Below are 24,418 nucleotides of genomic sequence, written 5' to 3'. Positions count from 1 at the left end.
CACCATCCATTTACACTCTAGACTTTATTGTCATCGGCTGGTTGAAAGGGTTAATTGTGTGTGTGATACATGGAGTCAATAAATAGTTGAGAACTGGGAGTCCAGCTATATCAGCAAGAGGAGTTCAGGATACGAGAAGGTAAAAAGGGTTCACAAAAGATAGAGCCACTGTCCTAGGTAGACGGGTTCAGCTCTCGAAGCAGATGGAAGGTGTGGGCCAGAAAGGTTTGAGAGTCCAGAATGCATAAGCCAGTTTCAAGGAAACAGTCCAGTAAAGCTGGCTCTGGATACAGACCCAGACACAAAGTCACAGCTTTGCTGTTTCCTGGTGGGGTTGGGGGGTGACCTCTGCAAGTGCAGAGCTGTCAGGCTGAAAGGGGCTGGTGAAGTCTGCAGGCAGCTCATCCACCTCACCAGTCTGCACCCTGTCTCCCTCCTCCATCCTTCCACAGCCTGACAGAATAACCCTTTCACCAAGGCAGAGAGAGCACCAAGCAGGGAATACATCCAAGCTGGGCTATTTCCCTCGCTGTCCCTTTACAGTATGCAAAGGAAATTCACCCATCAGGATCTGTTCCCCTACCAAAAGCACAGTAATAAGAACTCCAGGCAAACCAGAACGACTGTCTAAAGTCCACAGCATTGACCTAGAAGGGAGTAGGCAGTTTTCTGTCTGCTGTGGACAATCCTAGCTAAAGCGGAAAAGGCGAGCCCATGTAAGAGCACTCGGTATCTGGGATACCCAGCTGCAAAACCAATAGACAAACTTCATAAGTACCCTGCAGGCAGAGGAAAGCAACAGCACACTCCTCCCTGACACCTCCAGCCACAGCTTCAGCAAGATGCTCCACCTCAGAGTAAAGCTAGACCTATCTATCCTAGGAGAAAGTAAGCCAAAGGGAGCAACTTGCTGGCCCCACAGGGCTGGCCTTTTAGGAGCCGCACATCATGCACTCGTCTCGGTTCTCCAGTGAGCACACCATGGCAGCTTTGTTCCTCTCCTTCTCCTCTTCTTCCCTGGAGGTCTTCTCTTTCTCTTTGAGCTTCTCCTTGTTGAGGGTGAACTGGATGGGGTTGGCAGCCGGCTTCGTTCTCAAGTAGTACATGCCGGTCTTCAGGCCCTGCAAAGCAAATGTGTGAGCTGGACCTTTAAAACCTGCTGTGGCCCAAGACATCAGGATGAGGGGTGCACTGATAAAAATGTTTTTGGCTGATACCGATGGACGATTATCAACCAGCCATATCGACCGATCCGATATGCAGCCTGGCAGCTTGGAGAGCAGCGTCTGGCTGGTAACCCCATGGGGGGAAGGGGAGTGGAGGTAGACTGAGGCCCCTGCAGTGAGGCAGGGGTAGGCACTACCCAGCCAAGGCAGTGAATGCAACCCCAGGATGGGGCGCAGGGCTGAGCCATGGGCAGCTCATCCAGGGGGCATGGGGGGCCGTGAAGGGGGGGACAGTGCCCCACTGTTGCGCAGACCACCAGGGGAGGCAAGGGGGCATGTACACCCCAGATGTGTGTGCGGGGCAAGGGTGGGCTATGCACTGTAAGCTCAGGGCCCGGGGCTGTGCTGGCCTGTTCCCAGCAGGGGGGCTGGGCCGGGGCAGGGCAGGCAGCGGTGGCGCTGGGAGAGGTGGCTACGGAGTGAGCTACAGGCACCCCAAAATTTCCTAGAGCCACCACTCCCAGCACTGCAGCCACCCACCCCACTCCCACCTGCCCCAAGCGCAGCCCTGGCCCAGCAGCTCCCCACCTCTGTACGTGGTCAGAAAGAGGCCAGCGCAGCCCCCTTGCCCGGCGCACAAATCTAGCGAGGCACATGCTGCCCATACTTTCTTCAGGGTTCTGTATAGCTCCCTCCTCACCCCATCAGACAAGCTACTTACAGCTCCACTCCGTGCCCCACCGAGGTCGCAGTCACCACCCTGGCTGGGCAGCACCTGCCCTTGCCCAAATCCCCCCACTCATCATGGGGGCCTCAATCTGCACCCCTCCGCCTTCCCTCCAATAGACGTACCAGCTGGACGCTGCTTTCCAAGCTGCCAGGCTGCATTCTTGACCACATGCATGCTGCGGCTGCGCGCATGCACATGGCATTTAAATCGGTGACATTAATGGCGACACCAAAAAACACCGATTGCCAATAATAATTCTCCTTCTATCGGTGCCAGTCCGATACGCAACTAATATATCAGTGCACCTCTAAACAGGATGGAACCAAATTCTGGCTGCAGAGCACTTCCGCTACACCAGGTAACTGTTCTGGTCCATGGGGGCCCAGCACTGCACCTACCCTCATCCCTGGGGGCCCAACACTCTGCACCCACCCCTCAGGACTGGAGAGGATCCACAGAAGGGAACAATGCTAGAAACACACCCAGCTTCTCCCTTCAGAAGCAAAGAGAATCTGTAAAGGAGGAGAAAGGGGTAAGAGACACCTGGTCTCTCTAAATCCAAAAAACCTAGGCGATCCCTGCACTAACCTAGCAAAACCCATGGGTTGGCAGCTGGCAGTGTGCTCCACATACCTGCTTCCAGCCATAGAAGTGCATGCTGGTGAGCTTGCCGTAGTTGGGCTCCGCAATGTGGATGTTGAGGGACTGGCTCTGGTCGATGAATGCTCCGCGGTCGGCTGCCATCTTAAGAATGGTTTTCTGGGAGATTTCCCACACAGTTTTATAGAGCTGCTTCAAGTCCACAGGGATCTCTGGGATATTCTGAAAGGGACAGAAATGTTTAGCAGGCTACAGCCCCTGTAACACCAAGGTACCCTCGCTAGAACCAGTCACAACCAACACTAGCCTAGGTAACCCTTAACAAAAGGCTCCCTTACCAGCTGAAACCAGATTGTTCCCTTTCTGAGCAACTTTTGAGAGAAGGCACTATTTAGCCAGGTCTCAAAGGCAAGAACCCCTGAACCAGTGAAAATAAGGAGGGTGGGCTAGGCAAGATCAGCCAAGCTCAGGGCAAAATGGGAAGATTTCCGTCAACCGTACTCTATAAAAGCAGGTTATGTACATAGAAAGACATTTCCAACAACACTCAGGCCCTGCAGTTCCCTCCACCAGAGGAGCAGGCTCTTGCTTGATAGCCGCTCGGGGCGCAGGTTTCCCCCTGCATACTCTGAGATCAGCAGAGCCCCAAGCATGCTCTGGCACTGCACAGGAGAGGAACGTCACCTTCTACCTCCCACCCCTCTTATTTGTAACTGGTGAAAACGTGTCTGATAGAAGTCTCCATTATACACGTTCACAAAACACACCAGCTGGCAGAGGCCAGAATCCTTTCATGTTCCTCACTGCAGCTCTTCCTTCTGCAGAGAAGCTGAGAAATGCACCCCAGGGCCAAGGATGGTCATGCTGTCCTCCCCCAGTTTATGCACAGGCTGCTGGGAGATGCCTGCCTTGCTGCTCACACAACTGAAGTCCTCTGGCCTACCTGAATGGAGCCGTTGTGAGCAATGATTTGGTTTTTCATCTCCTCGTTCCAGAGGCCCCTCTCTGTCAGGTCTTTTAGCAAGTGTGGATTCACAATCTGCAAGAGTCCAGGCCACAAGACTTAAATGGAAGGGCAGGACTAGGCCTTCATTTTGCCCACTCTCCCAAACAGCAGGCACCACTCCCCATGCAAGAGACAGACCCACCCATGCAGTCCCTGGCTCCAGACAGTGATGGTACCTTAACATGCCATGGAACTAGCCTATCCCGCTCCTTGCTTGGTCACTGTCCCACCTCTTCACCATGACACGTGTATGCTGATCACATCACCCTTTGCTATGTTTTGATCAACTCTGCACAGAAGGGAACCTCACTCATGGCACTTCCATTCTTCATACCAGCCCTGCAGCCACTAAACTGCCCCCCAAACTGGGGTGTTCTTCCTTCGTACTCTATTTAACCATCAACCCCACAGTGATACTGATTAGTCTTCTCCCACAGAACTGGCACTCCTTGTACTTGTAATTACTACAAATTCAGCCTAGTCCAGGACAGGCACAAGTTCCCAGCTACAGCTCTGTACAGACACTTCTTGGCCATGTATCTTCCATTTTGCAGGGCAAGAGGATATATAATACCTTTAACACCACAATGCAAAACCACCAGTCCTTTTGACCAAACACCAAATCATTTACCACCCCCATCCCAGCCTCCTCACCTGAAACTCTCCTGAGAGGACTCGGCGTGTGTAGATGTTACTGGTATAGGGCTCGATGGATTCATTATTGCCCAAAATCTGAGCCGTGGAAGCAGTTGGCATTGGAGAAAGGAGCAAGCTGTTCCTAACACCGTACCTGACAAAGACAGGGAAGAACAGTCAAGGGTCAGAGCCTAGCCATACCAGAGACAGTCACCAGGATCAGAGAGAGACATTCCCCTTGGAAAGGGGCACTGAGGGCTCAAAATCAGGAGCTGCAGGGAGTCTTTTAAACCGCCACCGAGTCATGCTGAAGTCTCACCTCCCTGAGTCCCCAACTGCCTGACCCGAAACATCTCATATTGCCTAGACAGAAAAGAGCTCAACAGACACAGAAGTGCTCTCTCCAGAGATGGCATAACATCATGTATTTAGAGTCATGCACTGCATGAAAAGATGGCTTCATAGATTCATAGACATTTGGGCTGGAAGGGACCCCAGAGGATCACTGAGTCCAGCCCCCTGCCCCATGGGCAGGAAGTCAGCTGGGGTCATAGGATCCCAGCAAGATAAGCATCCAAATGTGTCCTGAAGGAGTTCAAAGTGGGTGCTTGAACTGCCTCCAGCGGCAGTCCATTCCAAACCTTGGGGGCTCAGACAGTAAAGAAGTTCTTCCTTATGTCCAGCCTGAATCGGTTGCGGTGGAGTTTGTGACCATTCGATCTTGTCATCCCTTGGGGCGCTCTGGTGACCAAATGTTCCCCCAGATCCTGATGAGCACCCCAATAAACTTATAGGCGGCCACCAGATCACCCCTGAGCCTGCGCTTTTCTAGGCTGAAGAGCCCCATGGCTCTCAGCCTCTAATCATAAAGTCTGTTTTCCTGACCTCTGATCATGCGTGTGGCTCTTCTCTGCACCCTCTCAAGCTTCTCCACATCCCTGAATTGTGAAGCCCAAAACTGGACGCAGTACTCCAGCTGCAGCCGCATCAAGGCCAAGTACAACAGGAGAATGACGTCCCAGGATTCACTTGAGAAGCATCTATGGATGCAGGCCAGGTTTTTGCTCGCTTTACTAGCCACAGCATCACACTGAAGGCTCGTGTTCATCTTGTGGTCAATCATGACCACCAAGTCCCTTTCATCTCTAGTGCTAACCACCATAGCACTGCCAAGCCTATAAGCATGCTGCAGGTTTTTCCTCCCAAGGTGGAGATCCTTGTATTTTTTGGTGTTAAACACCATCACGTTCTCATCCACCCATTTCATGAGCCTGTCCAGATCTGCCTGGATCACCCTCCTGTCCTCAGGTGTGGACACTTTACCCCAGAGTTTGATATCACTGGTGAACTTAGCCAGTCAGCTTCTGACACCAATGTCCACATCACTGATGAAGATGTTAAATAGTATAGGCCCTAGGACAGAGCCTAGAGGGACCCCACTGGTGACTGTGCACCAAGACAATTGGCTTCCATCACCCACGACCCTCTGGGTCCTGCCACAGAGCCAATTCCCCAGCCAGCGGACCATGGTGAGGTTAACAACGCATTTAGCCAAGAGGTAATCATGGGATACCAGATCGAAGGCTTTTTTGAAGTCAAGATATATGACATCAATCTCTTCCCCCTTGTCCAGGTGATAAGTCACCTGGCTGTAAAAGGAACTGAGATTGGTCAAGCAAGACCTACCTGCAACAAACCCATGCTAGGTATCAGGATATTCCCATCAGCTAGTCTGTTAAGAATGACCTCTTTGACAATCTTTTCTAAGATCTTCCCCGGGATAGAGGTCAGGCTGATGGGCTTATAGTTTTCCAGATCCACTTTCCTCCCTTTCTTGAAGATAGGCACCACATTGGCCTTCTTCCAATCTTCGGGCACTTCACCAGAGGACCAGGAGTTCTCAAAGATCCGTGCCCGGGACTGAGCTATGATCCTAAAAAAGGGGCAAGACAAGTCTCACCCTGGGATTGGAGAGAGGCAACAGCGGGGTGCCAGACTACCAAGCATTGACCCTGCGATGTTGCAGAGTCACTTGGAAAGACTGGATGTGTTTAAGTCGGCAGGCCCGGATGAGCTCCATCCGAGGGTACTCAAGGCACTGGCTGATGTCATTGCACAGCCACTGGCAAGAATATTTGAGCACTCGTGGCGCACGGGCTAGGTCCCGGAGGACTGGAAAAGCGCCAGTGTAGTCCCTATTTTCAAGAAAGGGAGGAAGGAGGATCCAGGCAACTATAAGCCAGTCAGCCTCACCTCTATCCTTGGTAAAGTCTTTGAAAAGATTATTAAGGCTCATATATGTGAGAGCCTAGCAGGAAAAATTATGCTGAGGGGAAACCAGCATGGGTTCATAGCAGGTAGATCATGCCAGACTAATCTAGTCTCTTTTTATGACCAGGTTACAAAACACCTGGACGCAGGAGTAGGGGTTGACATCGTTTCCTTAGACTTCAGGAAGGCCTTCAATACGGTATCCCACCCCATACTGGTGAACAAGTTAAGAGGCTGGGACTTGGATGACTACACTGTCCAGTGGGTGGCAAATTGGCTACAGGGTCGTACCCAGAAAGTGGTGGTGGATGGGTCGGTGTCGACCTGGAAGGGCGTGGGCAGTGGGTTCCCGCAGGGCTCAGTCCTTGGACTGATGCTCTTCAATGTCTTCATCAGTGACTTGGACGAGGGAGTGAAGTGTACTCTGTCCAAGTTTGCGGATGACACAAAACTGCAGGGAGAAGTGGACACACCGGAGGGCAGAGAACAACTACAGGCAGACTTGGACACATTGGACAAATGGGCAGAAAACAATAGGATGCTATTTAACAAGGAGAAATGTGAAGTGCTGCACCTAGGGAGGAAAAATGTCTAGCACACTTATTGCCTAGGAAATGACCTGCTTGGTAGCACGGAAGCAGAAAGGGATCTTGGAGTCCTAGTGAACGCCAAGATGAACATAAGTCGTCAGTGTGACGAAGTCATCGGCAAAGCTAACGGCACTTTATCGTGCATCAGCAGATGCCTCATGAACAGAAACAAGGAGGTGATACTTCCCCTCTATTGGGCGCTGGTCAGACCGCAGTTGGAGTACTGCATCCAGTTTTGGGCACCACACTTCAAGAGGGACATGGATAACCTGGAGAGGGTCCAGAGAAGGGCCACTCATATGGTTAAGGGCTTGCAGGCCAAGCCCTACAAGGAGAGACTAGGGCACCTGGACCTCTTCAGCCTCCATGAGAGAAGGTTGAGAGGCAACCTTGTGACTGCCTATAAATTCATCATGGGGGTGCAGAAGGAAATTGGTGAGGTTCTGCTCACTAAGGCGCTCCTGGAGGTCACAAGAAATAATGGCCATAACCTAGTAGAGAGTAGGTTTAGACTGGACATTAGGAGGAACCTCTTTTACAGTTAGAGTGGCCAAAATCTGAAATGGGCTCCCAAGGGAGGTGGTGCTCTCCCCTAGCCTGGGGGTCTTCAAGAGGAGGTTAGATAGGCATCTGGCTGGGGTCATCTAAACCCAGCACTCTTTCCTGCCTATGCAGGGGGTCGGACTCGATGATCTACTGAGGTCCCTTCCAACACTAACATCTATGAATCTATGCTTGCCAGCTCCTTGAGAACCCTTGGGTGTAAACCATCAGGGCCAGCTGACTTGAAGGTCTGCAGCCTGTCAAGGTGTTCCTTCAGGAGGTCAGCTTCTATGGAGGGCAAGGATTCTCCCTCATCCTTCCTCATTGTCGGTGCACATGGAAAATTATTCCCATTGTTCACTGGCTCCGGGATAACTAGGACAGACACTGTCCAAAAATATGTAGCCCCCTGACAACCAATAAGTGCCTAGTGCAATGAAGTACTAAGTGGAAAGATTCACTGAGGACAAACCTAGATATTAAACCCCTTCTAATGGCATTTAAAAAAAACAGAAAGCATCACACTGCTTCTCTATGACATTGCTACTCACAATGCTCACAGCTTAGCTGTTAAAATCGTGGCGAATAAGAGTTGGAAGGGAGCTCAGGAGATCACATCTAGTTCAACCCTCTGCTCAAAGCAGAACCAGCCCCAACTACATCATCCCAGCCAAGGCTTTGTCTACCCAGGTCTTAAACACCTCCAAGGATGGAGATGCCACCACCTCTCTGGGGAGCCTGTTCCAGTGCTTCACCACCCTCCTTGTGAGAAAGTTTTTTCTAATATCCAACCTAAACCTCCCCTGCTGCAGCTGGAGCCCATTGCTCCTTGTTCATCTGCCACCACTGAGAACAGTCCAGCTCCATCCTCTCTGGAAAAACCCTGCAGGGAGTTGACGGCTGCTGTTCTTTCTGAATAATCAGCCCAGTGAACCCTGTCTCCACTCCTGCACTCAGCCTAGGCAACTTCTGCTGGGTGTGTTACCATGTATCCAGAAATGTAAGTGACTGAAACCTGAACAATTCAGCTGGTGACCCAGCATCAACATCCAGGTCACTTTGCTGCTTCTGACTCTGCATGGCAAGCAAGAGTAAAAGACAGCAAAAATGAGTCATTAAGCACAGATCTCTTAAGTTGGCTAAATTTTTATACAGCCATTTTCTTAAAGGGGGGGCACACTGGCACTATCAGATGTAGAATCATAGAGAAGTGGGGCTGGAGGGGACCTCTGGAGGCCATCCAGTCACTCCCCCTACCTGAAGCAAGATCAGTCCTGTCCAAACCATTCCAGACAAACCATAAACTAACCTTTTCATCAAATTACTGTCAACCTTGACACAGCACCTGAACCTGCCACAGGTGAAGCTGGGGAATGACAGCAGCCAATGTCCTGCTTCATTAATATTTGCTCAAGATCCCAGGTACGGGGCCATGGACCGCACTACAGAGGAAGGCAAACCGCCCCCTCAGTCCATACTAATCTGACCATGGGGTAAAATTCCTTCCTGACCCCAAAGCTGGTGGTCGGTCTGACCTCAAGTGGAGCGTCAACCAACAGAGCAATGTCCCCTGGGGATGGGGGCACTTGACTCACTTGGCAATCTTCTCCTTCAGGGACTTCCAGTCCCACAGGTCGGTAGGGATGACGTTCCACATGTCGTACTGTAGGATCTGAAGAACAGAGACATGACCCCATTTAGACTAAGGGTTATTTAGGGTAAAAGCAGCCTTTCCTTTGCCCTTTGGAGGCCTCAGTGCAAACAAGTAAACACAAAGTGATGCTTTTGCTTCACTGCTGCTCACCCGCAGGCAACTGATGAAACACTGAGCTATGTGAAGGCCAGTACACCCACTCTCAAATGAGGGACACTGGGCATGGACTTCTGACATACAGGCTCAGAGGGCCCAGCACGGCTTACATAAAAACACCTTAACTTTAAGATCTTGCACCCCTTACCTCCCAGTCCAAACACCCAGCCCCAGAGCTATCAAGCAAGTAGATAAAAATATCTGCCACGTGACCACTGCCACGAAGCGACCCATGCCCAGCCAGAAACAGCCATAGGCAACCTTGAACTCATGCCATCTGCCCTTGAACTCAGTCCTGTTTATGTTTGGCAACAGCAGAGCTGTAAAAAGAGCCAGATTGCTGGAAGAAACCAGCAAACTTTGTGAAGCTAGTAGGTTAGCTTGTTTTCGCTGCTCCCAGACCACAGGCAGTCACTGTCAGGGCCCTGACACCCATGCTGCTCTGGAGGGCAGGTACCTGGCCCTGGTACTTACTCCTTTGCTGACGGGACAGCCCTCATACGTCTCATACGGCCCTTGTTCTTTGGCGAGCTCGCAGCTGGCCTCCAAAGCGCCGTAGTAAATAGTCTCAAAGATCTGCTGGTTCAGGAGCTGGGCCTCAGGACTCTCAAAGGGGTATCTCATCAGAATGAAGGCGTCTGCCAGGCCTTGCACACCGATGCCGATGGGGCGGTGGCGCATATTGGAGCGCTCGGCCTGTGTGGCATTGGTGTGGGAAGGAAAGGGAAATCGGTCACTGGAGCAAAGGGGACCCTGAGAACACCGGCACCCCAGCCTCATGACATGCAGCTCCCCACCTTCACCTTTCTCACTGGTCCAACCAGGCACAGCAGCTCTTCTTTTAATCCTCCTCCCCTTTGCTTCCTGTCACCTGCTCTTACAGAGGGCCTCGAAGGCAAGCTCAAGGGCCAAGGTTTTCAAAAGCAGCAGGTGATTTTGCAAAAATGCTTTGCATTCATCTCACAGGTGCAGGTTTTGAAAAGGCAGGTGCTCAGCACTTCCTCTAAGTCAGGCCCTTCTGAAGGAGTCTGAAGACAGGCACTCAAAATCACCATTCCCTTTGAAAGCTTTGGCCTTTTGCCTTCAAATTCTGCCCCTTGGACACAACCTCCTTCAACCTCACCCCTTGAGGAGGCAGGGCCACAGGTTCTCCACCATCTCCCCGCCATCCTCATTCCTCTCTGCTAAGCTACACCCATCTCTACCTCCCACTTCCCTGAACTCTTCTATGATGCTGAAAGAAAGAGCTTCAGCAAAAAAGCAAATCACAACACCAAAGGCTTCATTTCTAAGTCCAATTCCTTCAGGCCTTTCCAACAGTCTGACTGGTCTGTGCCTGCCTTGCTCTCTGCCCTGCTGAATGTCACATGCACAAAACAGGACTCTACAGCAACTGCCACCGAAACCTGCTTCAAAGATCCCTTCAGAGCTCAGACTGACAAAGGTCCAGGACGTTATGTAAGTCTACTACTGAGTTAGGCCACAGGCCTGCTGGAGGACGGTACACACAGGGGTTTTGTTGATGATTGTGTCTGCAGAAACCAACAGTCAGATTCAAACCTCCACCTAGTTTTATAGTACTCGTGGTTGGAGGAATTCTGCTTCAGCCTTACCCTAGACAACTTAACTCAGCAGCTTCTTTGCTCCCAGACTCCTAACACACCCCGTCAGCCCCCCTGGCCTCTCAGTGCTCCCCACATACCTCCGGCACAGGGTAGTAGTTGAGGTCGATGATTTTGTTCAAGTTCCGGACAATGACTTTAGTGACCTCGGCCAGCTTCTTGAAGTCATAGGTATGCTCCGGGGTGACATACATGTTCAGGGCTATGGAGGCCAAGTTACAAACTGCAACCTGGAACAGCAAGGATAGAAATAGCCAGTGCTGGCAAGAACAAAATATGCAGGCAGCTCAGCTCTCGGAGCATGCTCACTGCCCTAAGGAGATGGGACACAGGTAAAATGTGCAGGACTGTGCAGGCCACAAGGATGAGAGCATGTTCGTCTCATCCAAGCTAATCTAGGTTGTGTCATGTGAGGACAAAGGTATCCAGGGACGGAGAATGCCCTGGATGAAGCACAGCCCTGACTCTTCTAGTCTCCAACAGGGATCAAAAGCAGGTGTCTGACTCTGACTGAGACCTGACTTCAGCAGGGCGCAAGGAAAACCTGACCCCATTACTGCTGGAACAGTTATATGGTCTGCCTTTCCTGCCTCGTTTGTCCATATTATCCCCTTTTCTAGCCCACGCTTGTCTTCCCTAGAGGCTGCAGCACACACATGCAGACTTATGAATGAGCTACCAAAGGCATCCTCCATAGCTTGGACAGAAGAGGCTCATGCTTTTTAGAGCTAGATATTACCAAACAGGATCCCCCTGCGACTAATTACACACCCCAGGGCATCATGTTCCACAATCAATAGCCAAAACCTGCTCATTACTTCTCTCCTCCCCTTCCCTCTGTGAGACCCTGTTCCAGCAGGGTACAAAGCAGGATGCCTATAGCACAGAAAGCACTTTTGGTTATAACACAGCCTGCTTCAGCCCCATGCGTTTTTCTCTAGGACTCGGGTGTTGATAATCGCTGCCTGTTGACTTTAAAGCAAACAGGACACATAGAAATGACTGAAATGCTGATGTGAGCCCTACCCTTCCTTACAGAGACCCCTCATAGGTAGGTGCAAACAAAGCAGGGCATTTCCCCACTAAGCTGGCAGGGATTTGCACCAGACTCTTGAATGGAGAAGATAAGCAAAGCTTCCCAAAGTCAACATGCCGTGAAAGTACCTTAGCCACCTGCCCTGAAGTGCCCTGGCTATATGATGCCCAGCCTCACCTGGCTCAGGGGCAGATCTACGTTCTGAACATCCATGCCAGGCACAAGCACAGCTTCCTACAGAGCATCTCCAATGAGCCCCAGGCCCCACCCACCTCATCTTTGCTGGTGTACTCCACTATTTCCGTGCACAGGTTGCTGCACTTGATGGTGCCCAGGTTCTGCTGGTTGCTCTTCCGGTTACAAGAGTCCTTGTACAGCATATAAGGGGTACCGGTCTCAGTCTGGGACTCAATGATGGCATACCAGAGCTGCTGGGCTTTCACCACCCTGCGCACGCGGTTCTCCTTCTCATAGCTGCAATACAAAGTAAGCGCACCTTGCTACATGCTCATGTCCCCTGGCTTAGCTTCTTACCCTAACCTAGTCAAATGTTTGCATGATGGTCAGATCTCTCCTGCTTGCAATCCAAGCCAAATTTGAAGAGGAGAGTCAGGCTGTTCAGTATTAGGATACTGGGCCCACCCCCGCCCTGCTGGAGGCAGGAAGCTGTTCAGTACATCCTTAATGTAACATCTGGCCTAGTGGTCCACAGACAAGTCTGAAACCACTGAGATGTCTATCTGCTTGTGTACAGTAAGCTGAGATCAGCACTCACACAGAATTTCACAAGCTGGGGCAAACGAGCAGACATCTCCTCTTTCTATCTGCACTAATGTCTGGAAAGTGATCAGACTATAAGTGACATGACATGGGACTGGGTTTCTGAGGTTTGGCCCCCAATTACCAGGCAGCAATGGTAACTTGATAAGGGGGAGGTATAAGGACCACCAGTGCCCACAGATCTGCCCACCCTGCATACCTCTCATACAGTTTCTCAAACTCCTCTCCCCAGACCTCGTCCAAGCCAGGGCACTCGTTGGGACACATCAGAGACCAATCCTGTGGAGAAGAGAAAAAACACGCCCCCCCACCGAGGCTTGTCATCTCCACCAAAAGAAATACCCCCCATTAGCTGACTTATCTCCCCTAGGTGCTCCCTGCCCCAGCAGGGGATATAGAAGGGTGAACAGACGGTTTTTTTTCACCCTGGAAAATATGGCACTATCAGTTGAGAGGAGAAAAGGGTTATGGCAAATAAGAAATATTTAGTAAGAAATTATTCATGTGAATTTAGACCTCATCTTACATTAATATAAAAGCTGAACATTCAGTCCTGAATGACTCCTCCAAATGCAACTTGCATTGGACATGTGCATGCCACACTGAGGGGATTGGTTTACTTGAGGAGTTCAACAGGTTCAATCCGTTTATCCTGGAATATTGTTATCATTTCATTAACAGACCATGTTGCACCAACCCAGCCCTTACCTGGTTGGTCTCAACCCGTTTCATGAAGAGATCAGGAATCCAGAGGGCAAAGAAGAGGTCCCTAGCTCGCTGCTCCTCCTTCCCGGTGTTCTTCTTCAAATCGAGAAACTCAAAGATATCCAAGTGCCACGGCTCCAGGTAAATGGCAAAAGCCCCGGGTCTCTGTCAGACACAACACAGCCAAGGTCAGAACAGAAAGGGCAGGTAAGTACAGGGGAATGCCATCAACGGCTGCACTGCTTGTGTAACACAAGTACCAACTGTGCACTATTAGACCAGGCACCGCTTGGGACACAACGATGTGAAGGAGCATCTCTCCTTGTAATCCCAAATTGGTACAGCATGGAGGGTCACTTGTTTTCCATTCCAGGGACCAAGCTGTCTGGAGCCAACAACTTGGCTTTGAAATTGAGGTAACAGATTCAAGGGGCTACCAAAAAACCAGAGGGAGAGGCTGCTATAAAATAAGTATCCCTGTAAGACCAAAAGATTTGCATCCTTTTGAAAGACAGTAAAAACATATTTATTTTGTTCCTGAAGTTTCTAAGAGTAGGTTAGTCGAAAGCTTGTCTGGGGTAGTTTAGACATGGATGATTCTGTCCTGAGCAAGGGGCTGGACTAGATGCGACTTCCTCAGGGTCCTGCCAGCCCTTTTTTCTAAGATTAGCACCACGGAGTTTGTGATGAAAGGAGGAAAGAAAAGTACTCATGAGAGGGAAACAGGATACTACTTTTTAGCACACGTCGCCTATGATCATCCCTCCAGTTCATGCATGCTAATAGTCCATCTTTAACCAACCACAGCTGGTTTATTCAGATCCAAGTTCTGGTTTCCCTCCTCAGCTTGCTCCCTTATGGGAAAGCAACATACCTTGTTACCACCTTGATCCACATAGCGGGCAGTGTTGTTGTAGACTCTCAGCATCGGGACCAGCCCATTGGAATTCCCATTGGTCTGCAAAGACATGGGACAGTCATCAGACTCTGGAAGCCAGCAAAAGAGGTACTGCAGCCAGCTTTCCTTTGGCCAGTTTTTCATGTTTTATGTACAAAATGCAATTACCAATGGCTGTCAGATAACAAGGGCTCTAGTTAGCATTCTACTTATTATAATCCACATTTTGCTTGTGCTGCACTAGAGGTTTGCCATCAAAGCACTGTGCAGAATTATCAAGTCTCTTTCAGGAGATCCTATTGCACAGGTTCAAATGGGTAAAAACTTGTTTCCTAATAAAACGAAACATGGAAACACAGCATAAGAAAGGGCAGCCTAACATGGGGAAGTCTCCATTTCTGAATCCTGAAGCATCTACTCTGAGCCATTGATTTGGGAAGGAAGACACCAGAATCATCAGATCACATACTAGAGAATCCTCTAGCCTTTCTTTTTGAAAGCATATCTGTTTGCAACGAAAACCAGGGGAAAGGTGACCGTCTGGCTTCATAACATAAAGAGGAGGCGAGTGACTGGGTTAGACCCTTTAATTCCTGTGCTGCTTTGCCCTGGATTTGGTGATTTAGTTTAAGTACAGAAATTCCCCAGGATAGGAAGGCTGACTTTGGCAGGATATGCCAGCTGCACACTTACCCCCGCAATGTAGCTGCCAGTGGCACGGATGCAGCTCACTGCCAGGCCAATTCCCCCTGCAGACTTGGAAATCAGCGCGCAATGCTTCAAGGTGTCATAGATTCCCTCAATACTGTCATCCTTCATGCACAGCAGAAAGCAGCTGAATGGAGACACCAGAAGATTAAAACACAGACTAAATAAGGCCCTATGCAGCAGACAGATGCTTTGCAATCTTTAATATTTCAATGACAGGGTAAGTGAGGCAAAGAACACTATGCAACTTGCATAGTAAAACAAAGCCCACACTTTAGGGAAGTTACACACTTCCAATAGGGTAACTATTTTTTTTCTTAAAGTAAAGCTGATTTTTTTTACCTGCACTCCTCATGACTTGGATTATTAAAATAAGACATTTTTTAAATCACACCTATTTCTCATCACGTGTGTTTGTCACTTGAGCGTCATAGCTTGGACAATGGATAGCTAAGAGCCAGAATGAATTTCATTTTTGTTTCAGGTCAGTTTCATTTTCAGGTTCTCATACATTGCAAAAATAGAGGTGCATAAACCACAGCTCTGGAATTAAGGGAATGAATTGCAAAAACACATCTATTGGCCTTAGGCTTTGATAGCAGCTAGCCTTTTTAAAAGGCTACATTTGGAACCCAATTAGACTAGACAGCGTGCTTTGAAAAATTCTTTACTGCACAAGTTACATATTAATTACGCACTGCCGAAATGCAGCTGCCCATATTAAAAACGATGACAGAACCTCACTTGAGCAGAACATGCTTCCCTGCACACACATTTCTCATTCTTCAGAATACTTTATAAGACAGGGAAGTCAAAGAGAGCCCATGGGCCATGGATATGGCCTGCAGAGCCCTATCATTTGGCCCACACAGCTCCAAAAGGGGCCAGAAATTTGGACACAGGGCCTGCTGCTCAATTCTGCTATACAAAGCATCACTGGGATCACATGTTGGCAGAAGGGTGAGCAATAGCTGTGTTAACCTCTATGACTCCTTGATGCTGCTCGCTTTGCTGCTGTCACTGCTCACTCACTCAGAGGCCAGTCCAGATCCAGCTCAAAGGGCTAATGGTATTTGACATCCCTAGTATAAGGCAAGTTGGAGGTACCTGGAGAGCTGAGGCCGGTTGGTGCCCGCGTTGAATAAAGTGGGAGAGGCATGGGTAAACCACTTTTCAGACAAGAGATTGTATGTTTCAATTGAAGCATCAATGTCATTTTTGTGGATGCCCACAGAGACCCTCATCAGCATGTGCTGGGGACGCTCTGCGACTAGAAAGTAGAAGGGGAGAAAAAGAGATATAACAGGGTGTCATTTAAAGCCACCTGGACATGCATGGGTTATGTCAAAGGAGTAAGTGACTTACACTACCAAGGCAAGGTTCCTTTGAGTAGATATGATATCTTATTAGACCAACTGAGTAGTTGGAAAAAGTTCTTGGCAAGCTGGATCACTAGCTGTATGTTTAAAAGTTTTTCGTAATCTATATTAGACGTGTCCAGACTCCAAGGCTAGGCACTATTCTAGATTCTACATATAATAAACTTCTCACTACTTTGATGCCAAAGGAATTTGCAGCATAAGATGGTGCAGTAGCCATGTCAATTAAAAAATTTCCCACATATCAAGTGGTGAGTCGCTATCAGCCCACTAGAACAGATCCTTGTGTACCCTAAGATCTCAAGCATGGCATGGCAATGGGGCCCAAATGCTGCATCAGTGACGTGTCCCTCACTGACACCCCATGGACATTACTTAAAACAAAATAAGCCAAACTCAAGTGGTTTTAGCGGCTGGTAACAGTGCTGCATTCTTAGTACAGTTGCAAGTATCATTACAGTTATGAAAAAAGAGATTCTACCTGATTTTACCAACAGATACTCAGGAAAGATATGTGCATGGGCAAAGCAAGGAGGGAAGGGCAAACCTTTATAATGCTGACAAGGTAACTATAAGGGTGCTGTCTGGGTGCCACCTTTAAAAGCCAACAAACATACAGCTGAGTATTCAGCAAGCAGCAAGAACGTAGCCTGACCCCACTGTTCACCACCTGCTCTGATCCCGCTCTCCACAGAGGGGAGATTGGAACCACAGGGGGTTCTTACCTTTTGAATTGATTTTCAGCAGATAGGAGCGCTCGAGAGTCTTTATAAAAAAGAAAAAAAAAGAGAAAAACCCTTCAGTAACCAATAGTTCAGGTCCCCATTTAGAAACCTGACTAATACTCATAGTTCTGGGACCAAGCAAACACCTGCAACTCAGCCTTCCTACCCCCAGACTTCAACACCTGCTAGCGCCTACTCTGCTCTTCCATCTTTTACCCAATTCAAAACCCAAGCATAGGAGGTACTTTAAGTGCGAGTCAGCAGATGCCTGCCTAGAGGAGTATCCCCAGCTGAATGCATGTAAAGGAGTGACTGAACAGTGAGCTTTATTGCCTACTTTCAGCCCACAGTTTTGCTACGGGGAAAAGAGTGCTTGGTTCTCCGCTCCACCCCTCCAAGTGATTTTCCCAATACTGTCATTATATTCATCACAGGAATGTTAGCAGTTGGCCAAGTGCTGGGCACTGTCTGAACATGTACAATGCAATGGTGGCACAAATCATGTTAATTGTATAATTAGGAAAGGGAGAAAAAGGCAAGTTCATAAGCTGGAAATAATATAAAATTGGGCCACTCTTAGAAGTGTTTTAGAGAGGTACTTGTTAAAAAAGCTGAAGACAAGGCAGAGTTGGGGTGGGATCCTCCCAGCAGCAGCATGGAAAAAGGCACCGGTGAGTGACAAGGCAGGCAGAGGAGGCTGTGTTGAGCAGTAGAGCATGCTAAGACCTGATCTATTTGGGTTTTGGTTATTTTCTGAGCATTAACATGTGCAAAGCTGTACACAGCCATCTGCTGCCACGATCCTACTGACCACGTCTTACTACCTGTGCCAGCCAGGAGCCAAAAGGGGCTGCAGTCCCAAGTTGGGATCAACTACAGTCACCCCAGCCAAGAGAATTTAATTTCATCATGAAGAACAACTGCATTTTTCCTGTTATAGGAGAGAAGCCATTTGGCAAGCAGGCTCTGGAGTCATCACAAATAGATGCTCAGGGGTGCAATTATCGTCAGCCTGCTGCTCGGTTACATATTCCCCACTAAACCCTCTTCCCCCACATTCCCTCACAGTAGCTTCAGGTTATGCTGGACCTGTCTCGTGCTCCCAATCCCCAGTTAACGCAAACAGAAGTGGTTAATTCACATGCAAGTGCAGCACTGCGGGACAGAAGCAGGACAGAGGGCAGCACACACAAAGAAATGCTGGAAAGCTGAGTTACTGCCCAGAACTCCATTTGACAGCTGCCCACAGCACAGGATAGCAACCACACTCTTGGGTGTACTATGGCAGATGGCTTGCTCCCTCCTGAAATGGTTCTGCTGTCAAACCCTTCTGTCCCCACACTAACTAATCATATACTCAAAGGACTGAGGGGCACCATATTGACTGCATTGAGACTGTAAAGCACAACCAGGAAAAGGGCACAAATCATTCATGTTGGCTACTGCCTTATACAGGACGTTGTCTCTACCATGGTCCCACTGTCTCATCTATCCCAGTGTTGGTGAAGTGATGGTTCTGCGGGGTCTTACTCTTCAGTGGTTATGTGGCTCCAAAACAAACAACAACTTAGCTTCACTCTTGCAAGAAACCTGCTCTTTACCTTAAAGCCAAAGTAGTTGTAGGAGAAATCTCTGTCGTAGATGATAGCAGAGTTCAGGCGCTGGGGAAGAGAGTTTGGAGACAGATTAATCATTTACTCAGGAGATCTGTACCACTCATCATGCCTGCAGTCTCACATTAACGACACCACAGTGCTCTCATTGTTCAGTGCCCCTGGTTTTCCTGCTTCAGGCCTCATGACTGAACAGATATAGGCACCAGGCAGAAAAAAAATTTAGAGAAGTCATTCTTAGCATAAAATCTCAATTTCTTCTGCCAGGCATTAATAACAGTTCTCTAAAGACAAACTACTACCTTCTGGCCCATCTCATCCATACACCTACATTCCAGTTAGATCTCAACTGGATAGTAGGAAATGCAGGGGGTGAGGGAACTGCACCCTAATTCTGACTTCATGGAGTTGGTTAGAGCTGTGCCAGAAGACAGACCAAATGCCATCTCTTTCTTTGAAAGTTCGTTGTATGAAAACATGGAATCTTATTTTATTAAGTTAAAAAGCCATTTTTTGTCCAACTAATTGTAGATCCCACATGCCCCAATCCCAGAGTGATAAGAGCCAAACCAAAGCCACAACAGATATCCTGCTTATAGCAACACTGGAAGCATCCTTCAAGGGCAACTCTAAAGTGGCCTCCCCTATAAACCCTTCAAAATACAGCAGTCATCATGTGTGCTAATTTCTATCAGCATAAAGGGATTTTTGTTCCAGAAATCAACCCAGTTTACTTTGTTTTAAGCCTTCTGAATTAGTTCACTGATTCTTCAGATCTTTAAATTCAATGAAGTGCAACATACATCTTTGTTGGCCAAGACTATATCTAGCGTTTCCTTGGAGATCATTGGGGAGTGCTTGCCATTGTGAGGGTTTATATAGTTGTATAGATCGTCCATCACATCTGCAACGGAAATACAAACAGAGGGTCAAAATAAAGCCAAAAATATGTACAGTCTACAACTAATTACAGGTATTTAATATACAAGGAATAATGGTCTCAAGTTACAGTAGGAAAATTAGGGTAGATATTAGGAAAAAATCTTCTCACTGGGAGAGTGGTGAAGCACTAGAACAGGTTACCCAGAGAGGTGGTGGAGCCTCCATCCTTGGAGGTTTTGAAGACCTGGGTAGACAAAGCCTTGGCTGGATGAAGTAGTTGGAGCTGATCCCGCTTTGAGCAGGGGGGGCTGCACTACATGTGACCTCCTGAGGTCCCTTCCAATCCTCATGGATTTTCTATGATTCTATTTAGCAATCTCCTACCCCCTCCATACACGCATGCATACCATCTAACAGACATCGATCTGGTTATGGTTCTCTGTCTAGTGGCAAGACTATCCAGTTATTCAGAACCTGCTGGTCCCAAAATAATTTACTTTTAATAAAGAAACTCTAGACAAACAAAGTATCCAGTAGTAGTTAGATAGCTCCCTGCTTATCTCAGCCATTACCAGAGAGGGCCAGTCTACAAGTAATATAAATGATTCAAATGTATTTTCTTCTCTCCATTATTTATTTTTGAAAGTGGGGGGAAAAGCCAAAGAAAGTGAAGGCATTCTGATTTTAACACAGGAATGCTTGAATATAATCTTTTCAAAGCAACCCTGCTAACAAGACAAGTACTCCTGACTCTAGGACACGCGCATCTCAGAAGCTGTGTCCTGCGGCTCTGATGCATCACGATCTTGGTTTTGTGGCTAGAAGGGGAGGAAGTCTGGCCATCCCAGGCCCAAACCACTTTAAGGGTTGGTTTGCCATATTTATACTCCCAGCCCATGTCTGACTCCCTCCTCATGAACAGAGAGCACAGGCTGTTTCCAAGCACCCTCGAACATGCACTCACCACTAAACACTTTCTTGGTTTCTTTGTGCAAGTTGGAGACTGCGATCCTTGCTGCCAGGATGGCATAGTCGGGGTGTTTGGTAGTCAGGGTCGCAGCCGTCTCTGCAGCCAGTGTATCCAGCTCTACTGTGGTGACACCGCTGTAAAGACCTTGGATCACTTTCATGGTGATCTGAGCCTGGGGAAAAGAGAAATCTGGAATGTTAACAACAGAAACAAAATCATCTTTACAAAATTGTGTTTTCTTCCAAGACAGCTGGTGGTAGATACTATTCAAGATCAGCATCCTAGACAGGGGGTATTAAGTACAATACTTAAACCTGCAACCCTTTCTCTGAATGCTGGGATCTGAAGGGGGAAGAGGCAGGGGAGAGATCAGTCTGGAAAGAATCAGCCTAAATACCCTTTCCCTTAGCATCCACTCTCAGCCACAGTGAGGCACAGGATAGTGAGCTAGGTGAACCCTGTGGTCTGACCCAGTATGGCACTTTGTCTGTTCTTACAAGACAGGACACAGAATCAGGTCGAATATGAGCGTGATCTAGTGCAGGAATTGTCCTCTGCAGGTCTGAAATGGTCACTTGCCCTGGGTAGGACAGGCTGGCATTTTCAAGCCCTGCATTAGACTGCAGGGTCTTTGAGGCACGGGTATTTTTCTACTGTAATTTGTCCAGAACACAACCTAACGGGATCATGGTTCAGGACAAAGAACTTCAGAGCTACCTCGGAATAAAAAAGTCACAGAAAATTAATCTCGGTATTAACAGTCATATAGATACCAGGCCAGAAGTCAGGAGACTTCGACTCCCTATTCCCAGCTTTGCCAACAAGTTGATGTACGACTGCAATCAAGTCAGCTCAGCTTGGCACACATCTGTTTCCTTGACTGTACAAAGGAGTCAATAAGACCCCATCCTCTTTGCAAAGCTCTTTGTTCAACTGAGCTGAAGAACATTATCCCCCTCACTGCTACTATGATTGGTGTTTTACAGATGCACATAAAGACAAGGCCTCTAAGACCCAAAAAGATTCTGATCTGGGGTCTCCTCATTCTGCAATTTGTTCCATGTGGGTGAGCTCGCATGGTCCCACAGATCTCACAGGTACAGGGCAGAGCACTTTGCCGAATCAGGTCAGTGTCTTTTCAGTGTCATAAACTACTCAGAACAGAGCAGATATCTTAATACAAGGGTGGTTCAGTTCAGGGGAAGAAAAAAGTGTGTGCCTTTTAATAACAAAATTCAAAGGCTTCTCTTCCACATAGTCATGGAGGCAAATGTGGCAGGAGTTTGAGTAACAGATTTGTAAAGATTAATGCACTTGTTACACCATTTTAACAAATGGAAATAAGACATTCGAAATAGAGTGGCAGGGAACTTGTTTTTCTGCTTTTTAGCACCAGAAATGCAGTAACTTCGAGCCACATCTGAGGGACCCACTAGAAGGAATTTATAGCAGACAAACACAGATGTCTCTGTCTCAGACTTTGTACCTATGGAGGAGAACAAGCCAAAATGCAAACATGTGGAAGGATGGGGCTACAAAAGAAAGAAAGGACAGGGTGGCTGCCTTAACCAGGTGACATCTGTCACTGGTACCCTCAGGATGGCATTTTCCAGACCCCTATTTCCATTAGAACAGTTGGCCTTCAACTTTTTCAGACTTGAGTCACCCCTCAGAAAATGGCAGATCTTTGTTTTCCTTTGTCTTTTTTGACTACAGACAAATAATAAGGGCAATTCGCCTGTTGCAAAGAGCTCAGCAAGCCCACAACAGAGCGGGATGTTTTTCACACTATGGATTCCTGCTTTAAATCTCTCGGTTGATTTTGGGAGTCATAGTTGCACATTGAACCATGCTAACCCTGAGTGGCACCCCTGTAAGGATCTCAAGGCACCCCAAGGTACCATGGCCTAGCATCCTGGTTGAGAATCACTGCTTTAGAGATAAATAGTTAGATGTGGCAGACAGGCAAAAGGCAGGGTAAGGTGGCACCACAACAAGCTAACCCAAATCAGGCACAACACCACTGTAGCTTACAAGGTGCCCCTTATGCTGCTTTCCACCCAGTTCCATGGAGGCTAAGCAAGGCAAAGCCAAGGGGCAAACTTCTAACAGCAAATTATGAAACTATAACTATGAAACTATTATCAGCTTGTCTACAGCAACCGTGGTGGAAAAGTGGTGGGGGTGGGAGGGAGGGGCAAGACCAACAGACTTACAGGATCAACAAACTCGGCGTTGAGCCCATAGCAGAGCTTCTGGATGCGGGATGTGATCTTGTCAAACATGACGCGCTCATGGCGGCCATCTGCGCAGCGCCGGGGGAAGAAACAGACACACACATGCAGACGGGCATTAGCACAGACCGCTCTGAATGCTTCACAGCCTGACACCCCCACAACCCCAGGACCCCACTGCCAACCCTGTGGGACCCACCAGTCCCCTGGGACCCACCCCACTGCCCCCCGCAAACCCCATCAGCTATCTGGAGCCAGTCCAATGCCCTGGGGCACCTGGGACCCCACAATTCCCCCCCCGCCCCACCCCAGACACTGCCCCAAATGCCCATCAGCCCCCTGACACCCCCCCCCGCAACCCCATCAGCTACCTGGAGCCAGTCCAATGCCCTGGGGCACCTGGGACCCCACAATTCCCCCCCCGCCCCACCCCAGACACTGCCCCAAATGCCCATCAGCCCCCTGACACCCCCCCCCCCCGCAACCCCATCAGCTACCTGGAACCAGTCCAATGCCCTGGGACGCCACATCTCCCCCCCCCCACCCCAGACATTGCCCCCAAAGCGCCACCAGCCCCCTGGCACACTCCCCCCCAACCCCCAGACCCCATCAGGACACCCCCCAACCCCCATCAGCCCCCTGGCACCAGTCCAATGCCCCGGGACGCCACAACTCCCCCCCCACACATTGCCCCCAGAGAGCCATCAGCCTCCTAGCACACCCCCCCAAGCCCCAGACCCCATCCCCAACCCCCGCCAGCCCCCACAAGACACCCCCCAGGACAACCCCCTGGGACACCCCCCACAGACCCAATCAGGACAACCCACCCCAACCCCCATTAACCCCCCTCAGCCCCCAAGACACCCCCCGACCCCCGTTAACTCCCTGGGACACCCCCCTCAACCCCCATTCACCCCCAGCCCCCCAGGCTGCCCCACTAGCCCCCTGAGGGCCCCCAGCCTCTACCTCCCCCCTCCCCCGAGGGCCCGGCGGGCGGCGGGGGGCGCACCTCGCTTGATGACGTGCATGGCGGTGATTCGGGCCGGGCCGGGGCTGTGGGTCTGAGCGGTTCCCGCTCCCGCCAAGCCGCGCTGACCCCGCCCCCCGCCGTAGCGCGCCCCGCCCCGCCCCTTCCCTGACGCGGCCGCCGCCATCTTGGAAGCGGGCAGCGCCCCCCCCCCCCCCCCTTGCCCCATCCAGCGCTTTCTCCCCGCCTTTCCGCACCCGCGGCCCGCACCTCCCGCAGCTCCCCCGCGTCGCCCCGCCCCGGGGGCAGCCCGGCAGGCCGCGGGGCAGCCGCGTGCCCGCTTCCAAGATGGCGGCCGCGAGCCCGCCTCTGAGGGGAGAGCGGGCCGCGCCTGGGGGCGGGGCCAAGAGGCGAGGAGGGGCCACAGCTGCTGGGGGCTCCATGGTGGGGGGAGGGGTGACGGGGGTGCTCATTTCGGGGGAGAGGGGAGGTTTGTCGGGGGAGGAGGATACTTTGTGGGGGGTGATGGGGGGCAGTTTCTGAGGGC

General features: G+C 49.7%; 1 protein-coding gene across 1 annotated transcript; it reads right to left on the bottom strand.

Annotated features, from left to right (window-relative positions):
- RRM1 (ribonucleotide reductase catalytic subunit M1) lies at positions 1-24,068 on the bottom strand. Its single transcript, XM_090030995.1, has 19 exons — positions 23,914-24,068; positions 22,887-22,975; positions 20,665-20,842; positions 19,622-19,722; positions 18,807-18,866; positions 17,206-17,245; positions 16,209-16,371; positions 15,087-15,228; positions 14,370-14,453; positions 13,499-13,660; positions 12,990-13,069; positions 12,283-12,484; positions 11,055-11,204; positions 9,827-10,048; positions 9,138-9,214; positions 4,157-4,292; positions 3,440-3,535; positions 2,530-2,718; positions 1-1,121 (listed from the first exon to the last, which is right to left on the bottom strand). The coding sequence occupies exons 1-19, from the start codon at positions 24,056-24,058 to the stop codon at positions 933-935; spliced, it is 2,505 nt and encodes an 834-aa protein (XP_089887121.1). The 5' UTR covers positions 24,059-24,068; the 3' UTR covers positions 1-932.
- Positions 24,069-24,418: the final 350 nt, after the last annotated feature.

The sequence above is a fragment of the Crocodylus siamensis genome, chromosome 1, assembly GCF_052110815.1.
Source record: "Crocodylus siamensis isolate JL-2025a chromosome 1, ASM5211081v1, whole genome shotgun sequence".
NCBI lineage: Eukaryota > Metazoa > Chordata > Crocodylia > Crocodylidae > Crocodylus > Crocodylus siamensis.
Note: the sequence above shows the minus strand (reverse complement) of the source record. Positions and strands in the feature narration are given on the sequence as shown.

Coding starts and splice junctions, on each gene's coding strand:
- RRM1 (XM_090030995.1), bottom strand. CDS start 24,058: ATGGCGGCGGCCGCGTCAGGGAAGGGGCGGGGCGGGGCGCGCTACGGC. Junction 22,976..23,913: donor CATGCACGTCATCAAGCGAG/GTGCGCCCCCCG, acceptor GGCGCTGCGCAG/ATGGCCGCCATGAGCGCGTC. Junction 9,215..9,826: donor GCTGTCCCGTCAGCAAAGGA/GTAAGTACCAGG, acceptor TCTGTTCTTCAG/ATCCTACAGTACGACATGTG.